This window comes from Sus scrofa, chromosome 6, assembly GCF_054392235.1.
Source record: "Sus scrofa isolate SSC_HxYL_T2T_F1_AM1 chromosome 6, Sscrofa_HxYL_maternal_Yorkshire_Landrace_v2.0, whole genome shotgun sequence".
In the NCBI taxonomy this organism is placed as follows: Eukaryota; Metazoa; Chordata; class Mammalia; order Artiodactyla; family Suidae; genus Sus; species Sus scrofa.
The window spans coordinates 77181447-77200343 of NC_139388.1; the positions used below are offsets into that span (position 1 = coordinate 77181447).

At 47.7% G+C, this 18897-nt stretch overlaps 1 protein-coding gene across 1 annotated transcript; it reads left to right on the forward strand.

The window, feature by feature from the left end:
- The first annotated feature begins 484 nt into the window (after positions 1–484).
- On the forward strand, positions 485–16518 carry AADACL4 (arylacetamide deacetylase like 4). The gene is given in 5 exon segments (XM_003127603.5): positions 485–661; positions 5765–5981; positions 8775–8838; positions 15623–15765; positions 15768–16518. Coding segments are annotated over 5 exon segments (1224 nt in total). The 5' UTR covers positions 485–493; the 3' UTR covers positions 16400–16518.
- Positions 16519–18897: the final 2379 nt, after the last annotated feature.

The window sequence follows — 18897 nt, forward strand, 5'->3', positions numbered from 1 at the left end:
GGATTCGACCCAGGCGGGCCGGCATCGGCGTGGGTTGGTCCTTTTAGCCTTGGGTGGCACTGTCGCTGTCCCTCCCCAGGCTTGGACTGGAGCGTTAAAGTGGGGTTGGGGCAGTCAACTGGAAGGAGGGGCACTTTGCCCACCCTGACCAGACCCACAGACGCTGGCTGTGCATCTCTTATTTTGCAGTGGAAAGATCAGGCCGCAGAGGCCTCTCCCTCGATGCCCGGGTGCAGCTGCTGTTGAGCCTGGTCTGTGCCGACCTTCGGGAGGCCCATCCCCCAAGACGCCCCTTGCTGGGCAGGATCGGTTTTCCTGGTCCTTGTATTCCTAGTTGGTTCCCTCTGGCTCCCATTGGTCCGGTTGTGTTTCTGTGTAAGAAGCCAGGTCAGGTCAAAGTTAACCCAGAAAGAGTGGGAGGGAGGAGGTAGCCCATATGACAGGCCCAGGTCCTCCTGACACAAGGGCCCAAGTGTCTCACGGTCCCGGGAACATGGTTGGCCCGGGGCTGGTGCTGCTAGCCACTCTGTGCTCTATTCTCCTGGGGGCCTTCGTCTGGGCCGTCTCTGAGCACTTTCTCACCACGGATGTCCCCTCAACTCTGCGACAGCCCGCCAAGTTGCGGTTCCTGCACTGTCTGTTTCTCTCCATGGTCACTTTGGTGAGTCGGCGCTCAGGCCCCACCATGGGCTGGGACTCACTCTGTCCCTCTCTCTGTCCTTTGCCCCTCTTTTTCCTCTTTCATTTGCCTTCCCTCTCTCTCTTCAGACTCTTCCAAGAGAGACTGACTTTGCCATGGGGGGGTGGGGGGCTGTCCAGTGCAGGTTCCACACCCGTGGATGGAGGGTCAACTGTATGAGACTGAGCATCCGAGGATGTTGGTGCAGAGGAGGTCCTGGAGCCAGTTGCCCCTGGATACTGAGGCCCAGATGACTGTCCTTTCTTTTGTGTCTGCTTTCCCCCCCCAACCCTGCTTCCCTCCCTTCCTCTCACCCACCCTCCCTCCTCTCCTTCCTTCAACAGCAGACATGGACAGAGCGTCCATCCCCAGGCTCATTTCTGAAGATCCCCAAATTCAGAGCCCGTCCTTGCCCTGACACGGCTGATGGGCCAACAGGGAGCAAACCGGCTTCAGTCACCTCGTGACACATGGGCGTGTTCCCCTGCATAGGTCGTAAGCACCTGGAAGGCAGGGACCCCCCCTCATCCATCTCTGCCTAGGGCCTGGCACCAAGCAGGGGTTTCCTTGCCATTTACTGACCAATCCCCAGGGAATTCACCCAGCATGTCAGAATGGCCACGTCAGCTGGGCTTTGAGCAGGTGTTTGGGGTCTGGAATAGAGCAGCAGATGCCTACAGCGAGCAGATTTGGAAACAATGGTTTGGCATCGAGCAAGAGGCAGGCAAGTTGATTTAACTGTGATGTCCCAACCCTGGGTGGAAACAGGATGGCAGCCAAACCGATTGCAGCTGAACCACTCACACCAATGACCTGCGGGAAAGGAGACGAGGAGGACACCATGCGAACTCTGAGAGCAGAGCCCATGGCTCTATGGCTCTACGGCCTGCGGTGATTTCCTTCCTCCCTCCCTCTCTCTCTCTCTCTTTCTTGTCTTTTTAGGTCCACACTCACTGCTTATGAAAGCTCCAAGTAGAGGTTGAATCGGAGCTGTAGCTGCCGGCCTACACCACAGCCATAGCCACTCCAGATCCGAGCCACATCTGTGACCCCACACCACAGCTCACGGCAACGCCAGATCCTCAACCCCCTGAATGAGGCCAGGGATTAAACTTGCGTCCTCATGATTACTAGTCGGATTCGTTTTTGCTGAGCCCTGATAGGACCTCCCCTTGGGTGATTTTCTTAACCTCTCTGTTTTGAAAGGGGCACAGTCTCTCCCATCAGGTTGGGAAAAAGATTAAGATGACAGGTGATAAGGGCTAATTTGTTTGGTAGTATTTGGTAACTAGGTGAACTACGTTGCTGTGATGCTGAGATATTTCACTAGGAATACAGAAGATCAGAGAAATGAAAAAATTTGGTTTCTAATTACCTGAATGCTACTGACCCAAGGAGATAGGCTGATATCTTTCTTACTAATCCTGGCCACATACTTTGCTGGAGGTCGAGCTGTCTCAAACCAGTGGCTGCAATCCGTGTGGAATTACAGACTAGTTTGAGGCCCCAGGACTGAAAAATGAGGGCCTTGGAGGTCCAGGTGGCCCAGAGAAAATGAGACCTTTCCAACATTTATGGTCTCTCCCCAAGGGTACCCTTGAGCCAAGCATCCGCTGATGACAGCTGGTCACGGAGGCTCTGAGATGGGTGTGAACTTGGCTATGGAGGGCGAATTTGGCTTGTGATGGCCCATCCTGGTCCCTCCAGCACTGAGCCCTCCCAGGGACACACTGATCCCCGCAGGGTGACGATGCTGAGGATGGTGAAATGTCCACTGGATTCCAGAAGGCAGATAGATACCAGAGGGACAAGAGATTTAAAGAGAAGTAGGAAAACCTTAAAAAGATTCTATGGCCCAAAAATCAGGTGCCTCGTTTGGGGGTCAGATATATTTGGGTCCAAGCCTGGCATCTCCACTTGCTGTTTTCATGGACCAATGTCTTTAGTCTCTATTTTCTCCTCTAAGAAATGAGGAGAGCAAGGGATGCTTTTCATAGTGGTGCTATGGGGATTGAGTGAGAAATACATTTAAGGTACATGACACAGTGATGGGTACTTAGAAAGGACTCTATAAAAATTGATTATCAGGGAGTTCCCCGGTGGCCTAGTGGTCAGGAACTCCGCATTGTCACTGCTGAGGTGTGGGTTCAATCTCTGGCCTGGGAACTTCTGCCGTGGGCATGCCCCCCCCCCAAAAAAAAAGAAGAGAGAGAGAGAGAGAGGGATATTATTAGTAATATATATATATCAAATCCTTGAAGGCAAAGATATAGCATGTCCTAACAACATTATTGACCTAAAAGCTGTTATGAATGATTTCAGCCTTACTAAAAGGTATAGGGACTAATATAACAAATGCCACTGATCTTATTTCAAAGGACAAACTCTGCTAGAGTATTTTGTAAAAGACTCTCAACACCTGTCTAACGTTCTGGACCTCAGGCATTCCTATATGACTGATGTTCCCATTTACACTACTACAAATACAGTCTTATAAATAGTCATAATAAAATATTTTATGATATTATAGTTATAATATGTATACATCTGTACTGTAACATGTACACAAACAATGTAGTTATGATATAGAAATAGCTAAAAAAAAAAAAAAAATGGAATTCCCGTCGTGGCTCAGTGGTTAATGAATCCAACCAAGAACCATGAGGTTGCAAGTTCAGTCCCTGGCCTTGCCCAGTGGGTTAAGGATCCGGCATTGTTGTGACCTGTGGTGTATGTTGCAGATGGGGCTTAGATCCTGAGTTGCTGTGGCTCTGGCGTAGGGCGGCGGCTATAGCTCTGAATAGACCCTTAGCCTGGGAACTGCCATATGCCACGGGAGCAGCCCTAGAAAAGGCAAAAGACAAAAAAAAAAAAAAGAAAGATGGTTTTTGAGAAATGGTGGTAGAACAAATTGACGGCCACATGCAAAAAAAAAAAAAAAAAAGAAAGAAATAGCACACTACTTATGCTATATATCTATGGTATAGAGATATTGCAATACCTATATGGACATAATATATTTATAATATTTATATATAAATAATATGTATAACATTATCACTAATAAGAAGTAATAGTCAATCTTCCTTCCTTTGCCTCTGTCCTAAGTTATCAACTCTGGGAAATGTGGATTCCCTTTTGGAAAAACCAAACCAAACCAAACCAAACCAAATCAAACCCAGCTTCCTGGCTGTTTCTAGTGAGCGTTCCCAGGGTCGTGCTGAGAGATGTTTGTCACCACATCGCATCGTTCAAAAGGCCTGTATCATTTCCTCTTCTAGATGCTGGAAATGGATTCCTCAGAGGCTGGCCAAGCACGTCGTCTCCACCTCACTGGCCACCTTGCTCTCCTCCAGCTCAAGTGGGGAAGTAGCGGTTTTGTGGGCAGTTCCCTTTGGCGAAGCCTAAGCCTTGGCAGTGGGGTGCAGGGGTGGGGGAGGGGACGTCTCCCTGGAGGGAACGCCCTGGGCATCCCAGAGACCTTCGGCAAGAGACAGGGTAGTGCTCACCCTTGCCAGGACCCGCCAGTGACACCCTCCCCCTGGTGGTTACATCTAATTCCCCAGCCTCATCCCCTGGGACTGTAGACTCCATGCTTTTATTTGATAAGTGAGGAAAATGGAAGCTTGGAGATGGTGATGCTCAGGCCCTTTCGGTTAGTTGATAACAGACAGAGTGAAAGTCTTGAATTCACATCTGCCCTTTCCAGGGTAGTGGTTGAGAACACAAGTTCCGCATCTGGTTGGTTGACGGCCAAGGCGTTGCCTTTGGTATGCCTCACTCTCCCCACCTGTAAAATGGAGCTGATCATTGTGGCGGACTTAGAAGGGTCGCTGAGAAGTTTAAGCAAGTTGATAATCCAAATCTCTCGGACTGGTACTGGCCTGTTGTAGGTGACAAAACGGGTCAGCCAGTCTTACTAGGTTCACCCCATGCTCCTTTCTCTTCTTTTCTTTTTTTCTTTTTATGGCTGCACCTGCGGCGTATGGAATTTCCTGGGCCAGGGGTCAAATCAGAGCTGCAGGTGCAGGCCTATGCTGCAGCCACAGCCGCACTGGATCCTAGCCACAGCCATGGCAATGCCAGATGCCTAACCCACTGAGCCACAACGGGAACTCCCGGTGCTGTTTTCTTTGTAATAAAAACACATACTCCACATGATGTCCATGGAAGAGATGATCCAGAATAGCTGAAATGCATTTAGGACATGTGGTATGGTACCTGCAACTCTATCTCATGAAATATTGATATTTGCTTGTTTTCGTTTGTTTATATTCTGTCTTTTTATGGCCCCGCCCACAGCATATGGAGATTCCCAGGCTAGGGGTTGAATAGGAGCTGTAGCTCTTGGCCTATGCCACAGCCACAACAATGCAGGATCCAAGCCGTGTTTGCCACCTGCACCACAGCTCATAGCAATGCTGGATCCTTAACCAGGGATCAAACCTGCCTCCTCATGGATACTAGTTGGGTTCGTTAACTACTGAGCCACTACAGGAACTCCGATATTTGCTCGTTTATAACTCGAGTGAGCTTATTAGTTTAAAAACAATGGACTTTTCACATTCGGCAAACCAATAGCCCTTGTGCCATTGCTCCCTCTTTCTGAGCACACGGAAGTCACCCTTAATTGATCCCATCGCTCTTTTCTGTTGAACACAAACGTGACTTGAAGATCTGCCATAACCCAGGGGGGCTTGATGCTCTGTGGGCAACAGCAAACATTGACCCAGGGCGTGAACTGTCTTTGCCATCTCAGGTTGGGGGCCACAGAGGGCGAGGTTGCCAGCCAGTGGCCTTGGCTTCGTTCAATTCACGCCCCACCACTCAGCCCAAATGTGGGCTAGCTCTTTGGCAAATTCATACCACTCTTCAACCAAAAGGAAAGGAAATTCTGAAAACCCAACGTTTTTCTGGAAACACCCCAGAGCCTGTTGCATCCTGGGGAGCCCCAGGTCCGCGCCAGTGAGGCAGATGAGAAACTGCAGAGACATCCTAGCAGTCACCCATGGCAGGAGTTATCTACCATCCGGGTAGGTCCTAACCTCTTCTCACGTCTTCCTCTCTTTCTCTTGTCTCTAATAGGGAAATATAACCGAGAAGTTGGGAATTTGCTCCATGCCCAGGTTTATCCAGTTTTTGCAAGACACCTTGAGAATCAAGAAGGACCATAGACTTGTGGTAACCAACCTGCATTTTGGGACCATACCCGTGAGGCTGTTTCAGCCCATGGCGGCCTCCCCCAGCCCCCAGCGTGGCTTCATCTTCTTCCACGGAGGGGCCTCCGTATGTGGGAGCCTGGGTAAGATGCTCCCCTGCGGGCTTATCTACATGCACAACCTTACCCACCCCTCCCAGGAGAACCTTGTGGGAGTCCCTCTGAGGACTCAGTAGTCGGAGGTTTTGATAGCGAGCCCTTGACTTTGGGCTCAGGTCAGAAGATGGTGTGAAAACGCTCTTTTCTTTCTTTTTCTTTTTTTGTCTTTTCCAGGCCCACACCTGGGGCATATGGAGGTTCCCAGGCTAGGGTCTAATCAGAGCTATAGCTGCCGGCCTACGCCACAGCCACAGCAACGCCAGATCCCAGCCGTGTCTGCGACCTGCAACACTGGATCCTTAACCCACTGGGCAAGGCCAGGGATCGAACCCGTAACCTCATGGTTCCTAGGCGGATTCGTTAACCACTGACCCACGACGGGAACTCCGAAAACGCTCTTTTCTATGATGTGATCTTGGTCCAGGAGAGGGTGGTGAAGTGTCGGGGTGGGGGCGGGGGTCGGGGGGGCTGTTACGGCCCCCCGCTGTGTTGACTCCTCCCTCTCCCTCACCACTCACAGCCATTGGCTGGTCCCTTCTGTTCTCCTGCGACAGTACTTCCCAAATCCAAGCGTTTCTCTCAGGCTCTGCAAGACCGCTGTGATCCAAAGTCACCTCCTCTTGCCTGCATCCCTTTACCCCCACGTCCCAGCCACTGTTTCACCCCGCGCCCCTCACCCAGCAGCCAGAAAGAGCTCCGAAAGCTACAAGTCGGAATTGTCAGTCTTGCGCTGAAACCCCTCCCGTGGCTTTCCAGGGGCCTTAGATGGAACCCAAACTCCTCCCCACAGCCGGGGCTGGCCCTACAGACGTCTCTGACCTGGGCATCCGGGTCTCCTACCTCCCACAGCCGCTCACTCTGCTGCAGCTGCACTGTCTCTCTGTGCCTTGGACACACCAGGCTCCTGCCTGCTCGGAAGCTCTTGCACTTGCTGTTTCCCTCAGCCTCCAAATTTGTGCCCCTTCCCCTTGGCACGCCTGGCTACCCCTTGCTTGTTCTTCTAGTCGGGTCCCCAGTGTCCCTCCGCCGAGTGGCCTCCCTGGACATCTTACCTAAAGAACTCTCCCTGCCCGCCCTCCCTACCATCCTACTCCATCCCCAGCCCCCGTCTCCGACCCTGACATCATCCTAAATTTTCTTTATAGCACTCGGCACAAAAAATCTGAACATACCTCGTTCCTCTGTGTGTTTCCTTATTTATTGTCTGCCCCCCCCAGCCCCCACAAAAAGTGGACATTCCGGAAGTGCTGGGAGGATTTCTATTTTTTTCAACAAAGGTGTGAGTGCAAGAATACATAGGTGGGTGGATGAATGCGTAACTGGGTGAAAGGATATCTTCATGAATCAACCAACAAACCGATGGATGGATGGGAGGATGGACGGGATGCCCATGAGAAAGTTTGCCCAGGTGAGGAGTTGGGCTTCTCCCGGTACCTAACGTCCCTGAGGTTGGGGTGTGCTGCCCCCTGCTGGTGGAAACAGTATCTGAATTTGCTGTCCTGATGTGCTCCCTTTTTCTGAAATTCACTCGGAGTATCTCCCATCTATGGGCCCTTGCCCTTGTCCAAGGTCACTTTTCTCTTTCAGAGCCACCCCCCGCCCCCGCCCCGGAGCACCCCATCTGTTGGCTGAGACTCTTCCCCTTCCTCTGGGGAGGGATGATGTTATTTTTAAAAGTAAAATCAGGGCTCGCTCAGCTGAAACTGAGTACTTAGGTTGTGTCAGACTCTCTTTGAGGTGCAGGGGATACTGACTCGAGGGAGGCGGCTGGACAGTGAAAGGGAGACAAATGAGTAGGTGATTTCCCATGATGATAGCACAGGGAGATGGAATAGAGAATGACTGGGGAGTGGCTCTAGTTTTTCCAATCAGAGGAAGCCTCTGAGCAAAGTCTGAGCCCAGGCTCAATCAATGAGGAGGAGCCAGCCCTACAGAGACCAGGAAAGAGCCCTCTAAGCTGGACCGGGAATGGGGTGAGGCAAGTGAGGCACTTGCCTTGGGCTCCATATTTAAAGGAGCACCAAAAGGCACAGGAATCAATAATATTTTTCTGCAACATGAAAGAAAAGAATTAATGTAAAAAATCTAAGAGGAACAATCTACTGGCATTTATATAAAGAAGGGATATACCAGGGCTGGGTAAGTGGTACAAAAGCAAAGTAGAAGTCTGTCTGTTTAAAATGTTGATATGTTGAGGGAGTTCCCTGGTGGCCTAGCAGTTAAGGACTTGGTGTTGTCACTGCTATGGCTCTGGTTACTGCTGTGGTGCATGTTCGATCCCTGGCCTGGGAACTTCCCCATTGTGCTGGCATGGTCAAAAACTTTTTTTTTTTTTTTTTGGATATGTTGTTTGTCATAGATATTTTTGGCATTCCTTTTCTTTTTTCTCTTTTTTGGCTGCCCTGCGGCATATGGAGTTCCTGGGCCAGGGATCACATCGGAGCTACTGTGGCATCCTACACCACAGCTGTGGCAACGCCAGATCCTTAACCCACTGTGCCAGGCAGGGATCGAACCTGGATCCCAGAGCTCCGGAGATGCTGCCAATCCCATTGTGTCACTGCGGGAACACCTGACATGGCTTTTTGCTGGTGCCCAGGCAGAGCTGTGCAGAGTCACGTGAGGGAGGCAGGAAGAGGAAGAGGAGGCCATCATACCCTGGGCCCACACTGTTGGCAGCTCTTCCTGGGGCCTGGGGGGCAATTCTGGGCCCCGTGGGGGCAGCGACCTCCCTACGAGCTACTCACGGGCTGCTGCTGTGATAGTTTTGCCTTACAGATGTATACCATAACTTGTGCAGTTTTTTGTCCCTGGAGACCGTCTCTGTGCTCTTGTCCATTGGGTAAGTGGCCGGAGAAAATCGGTGGGTGTTGCCTGGGTGACAGAAGGTATGGCTGAAGCCCGGGATGATTTGCAGAATAGAGGGAGAGGCTCTGACCCCCGAGAAGCTCTCTTCCACATGCACCCACAGAGACTTGCCCAGCATTGTTCAAAACAGCCCAAACCCGGAGCAACCCAAATGCCCATCTGCAGAAGGGCGTGAATCATCACACAGCCATTAAGGTGTCATGGGCTACGACATAGCCCTTTAAATAAGTGACCCGAAAAGGTACCCCATGATGTGAATAAATCTTAGCCGTACAAAAGTAAGTGAAAGAAATTTCAAAAAATTCCATGCAGCCAGGTAGTCTTTGTGTAAAATTAAAACCAACTAAAATCAAAAGAATACCTTTATGAAATAGACATAGTCACAATGAAACTATGTAAAAAAGGAAAGAAAAGGAATGATAGATACAAGATTCGAGGTAACTGTTCCCTCATCTGCGGGAGGCAGAGATGGGATGTTGGTGTAACACAGTTGGCTAAAGGTCATGGTCAAGGTCCTGGCTGTTTGGGGCAGTGATGCTGCAGGTGCTTTTTTGCATTGCAAAAACGAACTAACTAACTAACTGCTTGCCATGCAGGGACCGGTGTTGGGAGTGTCTCTAGAAAGCCACAACTCTGGGCACTCAAGTTCCTTTGAAAACACAAAGGAGAGGGGGACCTTTTGAGCGGATGGTGGGGGAGCATGGTGCCCATTCACCAGACTTCTGGTTCTTAATTCAAGAGATCACAATCAGTCAAGGAAATAGTTTAGAGAAGGCAAGCAAAAGAAACTAAAAATTGCCCTTTCAAACTCTGCAACAAGCCCCCTCAAACCTTGGCTGCCCACAGGTTGGGTAGACGGTTATAGCTGTGTGACTTAAAGCAACTTCTTTAACATCTCTGGTTTTCGAAATGTAGAGACTGAGGAAGGCAGCATCTTTCCAGCACTTGACATAATTCCCACCCAGCTGAGCCTTGTGTCTGAAATTCCACCTTTAGAATTTCCATCAAATTCTCTATGTTGGAAGGCCTTTGTGATGATAAAAGCATCCCTTGACCACATAAAAGTGTTAGTAAGCACCTCGGTTAATACCTCATAGGAAATTGCTGAAGATATCATGATTCTAGATGAAAAGCCTTGGCACACAGACCAGATGGGTTTTGATTGAGAGGCTGGTAGAGGAAGGCAGGCAGGTAAGATTCTTCAGGCTGCCAGGGGGCTGCAAGTGGGGGAAATTGCCCCAAGGGCACTGTAAGGGTGAAATGGTCAGGGTCTGGATGCTCACTGATTCCTCATCAGGACATAATGGGGGAGTTCCCATCATGGCTAAGTGGGTAACGACTAGTATCCATGAGGATATGGGTTTGATCCCTGGCCTCGATCAGTGGGTTAAGGATCTGGCATTGCTGCGAGCTGTCGTATAGGCTGCAGACGCGGCTTGGATCCCATGTTACTGTGGCTGTGGTGTAGGCCGGCAGCTGTAGCTCTGATTCAACCCCCTAGCCTGGGAACTTGCATATGCCATGGGTGTGGCCCTCAAAAGACAAAAGACAAAAAAAAAAAAAAGATAATGGGAATATGACACACATCAACATATCTATGAAACAAGAACAGACTCACAGACATAGAGAATAGAATTGTGGTTGCCAAGGGGAGGGAAGGATGAGGAATCTGGGATTAGCAGAAGCAAACTATTATATGTAAGATAGATAAACAAGGTCCTACTGTACAGTATAGGGAACTATATTTAATGTCCCTTGGTAAGCAATAATGGAAAAGAATATGAAAAAAATATATATATGTGTGTATATCTGAGTCACTTTGCTCTACAGCAGAAATTAACACAACATTGTAAATTAACTACACTTTAATAACATTTAAAACAAAAGAGTCAAGGAGGCTCTGTACCTAAGTTCCCAGAGATGGTTCTTTTAACTATTTAGTTCTGTAGAACCTTCACCCTGCCTGTGTGGGCAAGAGGGAGTCCAAGGAAGCATAGGCATGGCTGCTTTTTCCTGCAGGTCTGGGATTCTGCTCATGGAAAGCACAGGATGGGCAACCATATTGTAGTGCATCAAACTTGCTAAGAGACTAGATCTCCATTATTCCCACGACAAAAAGAGAAATGATGATTATGTGACATGACAGAGTCGATAGCTAATGCCACAAGAGCAATCATATTATAATATATAAACATATGAAACCAACATGCTGAACACCTTAACTTTATATACGTCAAGTATACTTTAATAAAAAATTTTAAAAAATTTTATTGGCTCATCCATTTGCCAAGAAATTTATATGTGACTTTAACAATAACTGTGATAGAAGGGTCACTAATAATTGACCTTTATTATAATTTTTGTGGATAATTTTTCTCCTTTGCTAAATATAAGTGACTTAAGGACAATGTTTGAGCATTATTCCCTTATTCCTATCATAGGGCCTGGCACGTGGTATGTGCTCAAAAAGCAGTCTTTAAAGAATGAATTGGGAGGGTGGGAATAATACACACACACTACTATATAAAGCAGATGATTAACAAGGACCTACTGTAGAGCACAGGAAAATCTACTCAATAGTTTGTAATAACCTATATGGGAAAGAAAGAATGGATATATTTGCATGTATAACTGATTCACTTTGCTGTGCACCTGAAATTAAAACATGCTAAGTCAACTGTGCTCCAGTAAAATTAAAAAAAAATAAAGGCTCGGAAGTTCCCGTCGTGGCGCAGTGGTTAACGAATCCAACTAGGAACCATGAGGTTGCGGGTTCGGTCCCTGCCCTCGCTCAGTGGGTTAATGATCTGGCATTGCTGTGAGCTGTGGTGTAGGTCGCAGACGAGGCTCGGATCCCACATTGCTGTGGCTCTGGTGTAGGCTGGCAGCCACAGCTCCCATTAGACCCCTAGCCTGGGAACCTCCATATGCCACTGGAGCAGCCCAAGAAACGGCAAAAAGACAAAAAATAAAAAATAAAAAAAAAAAGACTGAATGAATGAACACACAACCAAGAAAGAAAGCATATGATGTTTGTTATTTCTTTCATGACATCAGGTTTGTATATTTAACATTTAATGAGTTGTATTCACTTTTAGTAGAAGTGGAAAAACAGAAGCTGACATTTGTGCTTCTTGCTCCCAGGTGCTGGAACCATCACCTTGTGGGGGCCCTACTGAGGAGCAGGTGTCTTGCTTGAGTTCTAGGGGGAACATGTGTTGATAACACTGAATTTTTAATTTAATTTTATTTTTTTGGCTTTTGTCTTTTTAGGGTCACACCTGCGGCATATGGAGCTTCCCAGGCTAGGGGTCTAATCAGAACTACAGCTGCCGGCTACATCACAGCAACGCCAGATCCGAGCCTTGTCTGTGACCTACACCACAGCCCAAGGCAATGCCAGATCCTTAACCCACTGAGCGAGGCCAGGGATCGAACCTGCGTCCTCATGGTTCCTAGTTGGATTTGTTTCCGCTGTGCCAAGACGGGAACTCCAACACTGAATTTTTTTTTTTTTTTTTTTTTGTCTTTTTGCTATTTCTTTGGGCCGCTCCCGCAGCATATGGAGGTTCCCAGGCTAGGGGTTGAATCAGAGCTGTAGCCACTGGCCTATGCCAGAGCCACAGCAATGCTGGATCCGAGCCGCGTCTGCAACCTACACCACAGCTCACGGCAACGCCGGATCGTTAACCCACTGAGCAAGGGCAGGGACCGAACCCGCAACCTCATGGTTCCTAGTCGGATTCGTTAACCACTGCGCCACGACGGGAACTCCCCCAACACTGAACTATTGATCAATGTATTGCCCATTGAGGAAATGTGGCAAAGGTACAGGCATCAAGCAGGCCCTATTATTAAAGATGATGTTTTAGAACAACATTTACAGGAGACAAAATCCAAGGTCAAATAGAAGGCAGTGGTTTTCAAACTGGGTTCCTTAGAGCACTAAGGTTCCTTTCATTGTCTCAGAGGTAGGCACAATGATCAAAGGAGTAGGGGATTTAGGTCCCTTACCTTTGGGCAAAACCAGAGCAACTACACGTGCTTATTTTATTCAGTGGATCTCCTTGTATCATTTTTGTAGGAAAAAATAATTTTGTTTTTCTAATGAAATTTGGAAGCCACTAGTCTAAGGTGTCATTTTTCCTCATGAACATCTTGTCAGTTTAACCTTATAAGTAGAATGTAATTTAATTTTTCATTAAAATATCATTGCTTTACAATGCTTGCCAATTTCTGCTGTACAGTAAAGTGACTCAGTCATACACACACACACACACACACACACACACATTTCCTTTCTTACGTTATTTTCCATCATGGTCTATCCTAAGAGACTGGATATATATAGTTCCTTGTGCTCTACAGCAGGACCTCATTACTTATTTGTTCTAAATGTCCTAGTTTGCATCTACTAACCTCAAACTTCCAGTCCATCCCACTCCCTCCTCCCTCCCCCTTGGCAACCATAAGTCTGTTCTCTATGTCCGTGAGTCTTTCTGTTTTGAAATAGGCTCATTGTGCCATGTTTTAGATTCCACATATAAATCATATCATATGGCGTTGGTCTTTTTTTCTGACTTAGTATGAGAATCTCTAATTCCATTCATGTTGCTGCGAATGGCATTATTTCATTCTTTTTTATGGCTTAGTAGTATGCCATTGTATATATGGACCACTTCTTCTTAATCCATTGATCTATTGGTGGACATTTAGGTTGCTTCCATGTCTTGGCTATTATTATTAGTCCAGTCTTGATGAGTGCATTAATTACCTTGTGTTTTACAGTTTTCAGAAGTTCATCCTCCCCCAGCTAAAATAATTACTACTGCAGTATTAGCTAACATCACCATCAGGTCACATAATTACCACTTCTTCTTCTTCTTTTTTTTTTTGCTTTTTAGGGCTGCACCCGTGGCATATGGAGATTCTCAGGCCTGGGGTCTAATCAGAGCTATAGCTGCCGGCCTACGCCAGAGCCACAGCAACGCCAGATCCGAGCCACATCTGTGACCTACACTGTGACCATAGTCATGGCAAAGCCAGATCCTTAACACACTGAGCAAGACCAGGGATCGAACTGGCAACCTCATGGCTTCCAGTCGGATTTGTTTCTGCTGCGCCATGACGGGAACTCCCTACCACTTCTTTTTTGTGATGAGAACCTTTAAGATCTACTCTCTTAGCAACTGTCTAGTATATGATACAGTATTTTTTTTGGTTTGTTTTTTGTTTCTTTTTTTATTTGCCATTTCTTGGGCCGCTCCCGCAGCATATGGAGGTTCCCAGGCTAGGGGTTGAATCGGAGCTGTAGCTGCCGGCCTACACCAGAGCCACAGCAATGCCAGATCTGAGCCGCATCTGCGACCTACACCACAGCTCACAGCAACGCCAGATCGTTAACCCACTGAGCAAGACCAGGGATCGAACCCGCAACCTCATGTTTCCTAGTTGGATTCATTAACCACTGCGCCACGAAGGGAACTCCTGATACAGTATTGTTAAGTAAAGTCCCCATGCTCTGCCTTAGCCCCCACCAGACCCTGGTCACCACCACCCAGCTCTCTGTTTCTCTGAGTTTTGGCTTATTTAGATTTTACATATAAGTGATATTTTATTTATTTTATTTTATTATTTTTATTTTATTTTATTTTATTTATTTTATTTTTGTCCTTTTGCCTTTTCCAGGGCCACTCCCATGGCATATGGAGGTTCCCAGGCTAGGGGTCGAATCAGAGCTGTAGCTGCCAGCCTACGCCACAGCCACAGCAACTCAGGATCCAAGCCGCATCTGCAACCTACACCACACCTCATGGCAATGCCAGATCCAAACCCACTGAGCAAGGCCAAGGATTGAACCCGCAACCTCATGGTTCCTAATTGGATTCGTTAACCACTGAGCCAAGACAGGAACTCCTATAAGTGATGTTTTATAGCGTTTGTCTTTGTCTGACTTATTTCACCTGCTGTAATTTACTCGTGTCACTCAAGTTGTTGCAAATGGCAGGATATCCTTCTTCCTGTGGCTGGATAACATTCCATTTTATATGGACTATCTAGTAGGTCATTTTGAAGTTTCTTTTCTTTGCTCTTGAATTCCTCTGGGAGAGCACACTTTGTGGGCTCAGAGCAACCCTCAGGATGCTGATCACCAGCTGCTTGCACCTGGGTTGTCCCCCCAACCCCCATCACGCTCCCCCTCGCCCACTGCTCCCAGCCTGAGCTGTGTCATTTTCCTATCTGCTTACCTTCTCTGCCCCTTCACCTTGGGAACACCTCCTCACCCCTCTCCTCCTTCCCACAGCCCCAGAAAAGAAGACAGCTCTGAATCATTTGTGCGAACAAACCTTGATCATTAGACTTTTAAAAAAGTCCTGCCTAAAAGAAATTTCTCCTCGACTTTCACTTTGGTTTCTCCATCACTTTCTCTCCTGATGGGCAGTAGCTTCATTTGCCTTTCCTGACATTGCTGGTTGTTTTGCTTTCAACGCGAATAGCTTTCTAGGTTGTACAATCTTGTATGCAGCATCTACATCTGTAGGAAGCAGACGGCACAGCTTTCGAGTCAAGGATCCCTGGCTGCAAGACTGAGGGGGGAGGTTTCATGTGCTCCTATGCCAAAAATGGGGCTAAAAGTCCTTATGTCATGGGGTTATTCCACTGCAGCATTGCAAGGGGGAGTTGAGGACACAGTTAAAATGGTTTCTTGGTGACCCCTGTTCATGATGCCGTGCTTCTGTTCCCTGCCTGCCCTTCAGGTACCGCAAGCTTCCTGACCACCATGACCCTGTCATTTTCCGGAACTGCCTGAATGCCTCCATTCACTTCCTGAAGGCTCTGGAAACCTACGGGGTGGATCCCTCCCGGGTGGTGATTTGTGGAGACAGCGTAGGGGGTGGTATGGGGCCTTGATCTCCCAGGTCTTGGTGGGCAGATCAGATCTTCCTCGGATCCGGGCCCAGGTCCTGATTTATCCAGTGCTCCAGGTCATCAATTTGCAGCTGCCATCCTATCAGCAGAACCAAAACGTCCCTTTCCTCACCCAGAAGTTGATGTTGACTTGTCTGTTTAGATACCTGATTGTTGACTTCTCCTGGCGGGATGCCATCTTGAGCGGTGCTTTTATTCCCCCGGAAGTCTGGAAGAAGTACAGTAAGTGGTTCAGCAGGGACAACATCCCCAAGAGGTTCCAGAGGCCAGAGTGCCCGCCAGTGTTTCCTGCCCCTTTTAATGAGGATGCCTATCTGGAAAACCAACATTTTTTGGACGTGGAAATATCACCCCTTTTAAGGGACGATGAGACTCTTGCCCAGCTGCCCGAAGCCTTCCTGGTGAGCTGTGAGAATGACATCCTCCGTGATGACACCTTGCTCTATAAGAAGCGCTTGGAGGACCAGGGGGTTCCCGTGACGTGGTACCATGTGGAGGACGGCTTTCATGGAGTCCTCATATTATTTGATAAGCAGCCATTATCTTTCCCATGCTCCCTGAAAATTATGAATGCTGTAACCACTTATATAAGGGGCATACTGTAATGCTGGGGCCCTGAGTAGGGCATGGCGTGTAGAGACTCTACTGCGAGCTGAGTCCTTTGATGAATTATATTTTATTGATTAAGGAGATGCTCAGTCAATGCCTACCCTGCTTGGGGAGGATGGGAAGTAGACTAAGAATCGTTTTGCTTTTAGTGTTTGAGAAAAACTGCACCGTGTCTGTTTCCTTTCAGTGCCCACAGGTTCAATTCTGGATCTAACAACATTCTCTAACATTCTCCTTCGGACGCAATAAATATTCCATGGAGAAAAAAAAAGTGCCTTTAAAATTTCTCAAAGCCCTAACATATGAGGCCTGTGCAGAATAAATGCCCACAACTGGCCCTCCTGCCTCTGGTGGGCCTACACCCATTATGCTGAACATTGCTTGGGGTCAACGTTCTGGTTGGAGGAGGGGGCGCCTCATTTTTCCTGAGGTCAGCGGTCACCAGTCAAATTCCAAGGTTGGTTATAGATTGGTTCCAGTTGGCCTGAGAAATGCTGTTTGTATGAAACTCTCCCCTCAACATAGCCACGTCTGGGCTGGCCTAAAGGAAATTTTAGGATGTCATAGGAAAGGGAGATGTGACAAGAGACAAGAGAGAGACAGTGAGGAAAAGGGTGGGCTGGGAGGTTTCTCTGGGCTCAAGCCTTTAATCGAAATTCCAAGGTCAGGTCACTGGCTACCCGGAGGCAAGGAATCTCTGGGTGCCATCTAGGATATGGCAGCTGTATTCCCTAAAGCGGTAAGGTGTCTTTCTTTGGTGGGCATATATATTCCACTTTTACAAAGAAGTGTGCCCTCACTTAGCCCACATGCCTTTCTCTGCTTACAGGAAGAGGGAAGAGAATATTTGGATTGCGTGCTGGGGGCAGTTCACACCAGTTTTTGCCCTTGGCCTGTATTTGCCAGATATGTCTGTAATAGCACCAGGTCTCAAGGCTATTTAGTTTCACCCAAGTGCTAAAGTTGGAGGTTCTCTCTTCTCTGCAACCATAGCATCTCTTGGCAGCAGGGATCTCATTTGCAACCTGTGGAGGAGAGGGTCTTACAGGTGTCTTGGATCTCTGCAAAGGGGGCAGATATCTACATAAGCAGTTTGGACAGGGCTTCTGGGAGCATGGGCATGCAACATGATCCATGTTTTGTAAGCAAGCATCTTTGATGGAAAAGTGTGTTCATCATTTATTGCTGTGTAGCAATACTGCCATGACTTAGTGGCTTAAAACAACACACATTTATTATCTCAGTTTTTGTGGGTCAGGAGTCTGGGAACAGCTTAGCTGTAATCAAGGTGTTGGGGCTGTTGTTTCATCTGAGGCTTGACTGGGGAGGGATCTACTTTGAAGCTCAGGCAGGTTGTTGGGAGGATTCAGTTCCTTGAAGTCTAAGACTGAGAGCATTGGTTTCTTGCTAGCTGTTGGCCAGAGGCCACTTTTAGCTTCTAGAAGCCACCACAGTTTTTTGCATGTGAGGTTCCCCAGTTGGCTGTTTCTCCCTTACTCCCTTTAAGGGAGAACGCAGACTTCAGCAAGGTAGCCATGATGATCTAAAGCAATGTGGTCACAGACATGTCATCACGTATATGCCATCACCTTTACCTTCTTCTGCTAGTTAGCAGCAAAGCATAGATCTGGTCCACACAGGAGATCATACATGCATGTGAACAGCAGGGTGTGGAGATCATAGGGACCACTGTAGCATCTGTCCACCACAAAAGGTCTCTCCAAAAGGGGATGGGAAGAACAGTCAACACAACTTCTCTGCCTAAGAAACACAGGGTGGTCTGCAGCCACTGCTTGACTTTGTAGTGGTTCTGGGCTGGGTCTTGAGACTCTCCCCCACAGATTCCCCCAGGAAAGGTCCTCTCATCTCTCCGCAGTCCTGACTCCTGCCACATCATCATCATCGGGTCTCCCCAGGGAGTAACAGGGACCTTCTTCTAGTCTTTTCCCAGTCTATTTTTTTGTTTTTAAAATTTTCTTTTCTTTTCTTTTTTTTTCTTTTTAGGGCCCCACTGGTGGCATATGGAGGTCCCCAGGCTAGGGGTGTAATCAGAGCTACAGCTGCCAGCCTATGCTACAGCCACAGCAATGTAGAATCTGAGCCACGTCTGCAACCTGCACCACAGCTCATGGCCATGCCAGATCCTTAACCCACTAAGTGAGGCCAGGGATTGAACCTGCAACCTCATGGTTCCTAGTTGGATTCGCTTCCACTGAGTCATGACAGGAACTCCTCATTTTCATTTTTTAAAGTTTTATTGAAGTAGAGTTGATTTACAATGGTGAGATAATTTATGCCATGCAACAAAATGATTCAGCTATAGGTTCCCCCTCAGTTTATTTTCTTCCCTCCTTCCTTCCTTCTTTCTTTCTCTCTTTTTTCTTTTTTTGTTAGAGTATAACCAATTTACAGTGTTGAATTAATTTCTGCTATACAGCATAGTGTCCCAGTCTATTTTTATGATAAACTCAGTGCTCTCACACTAGTCGAAGTC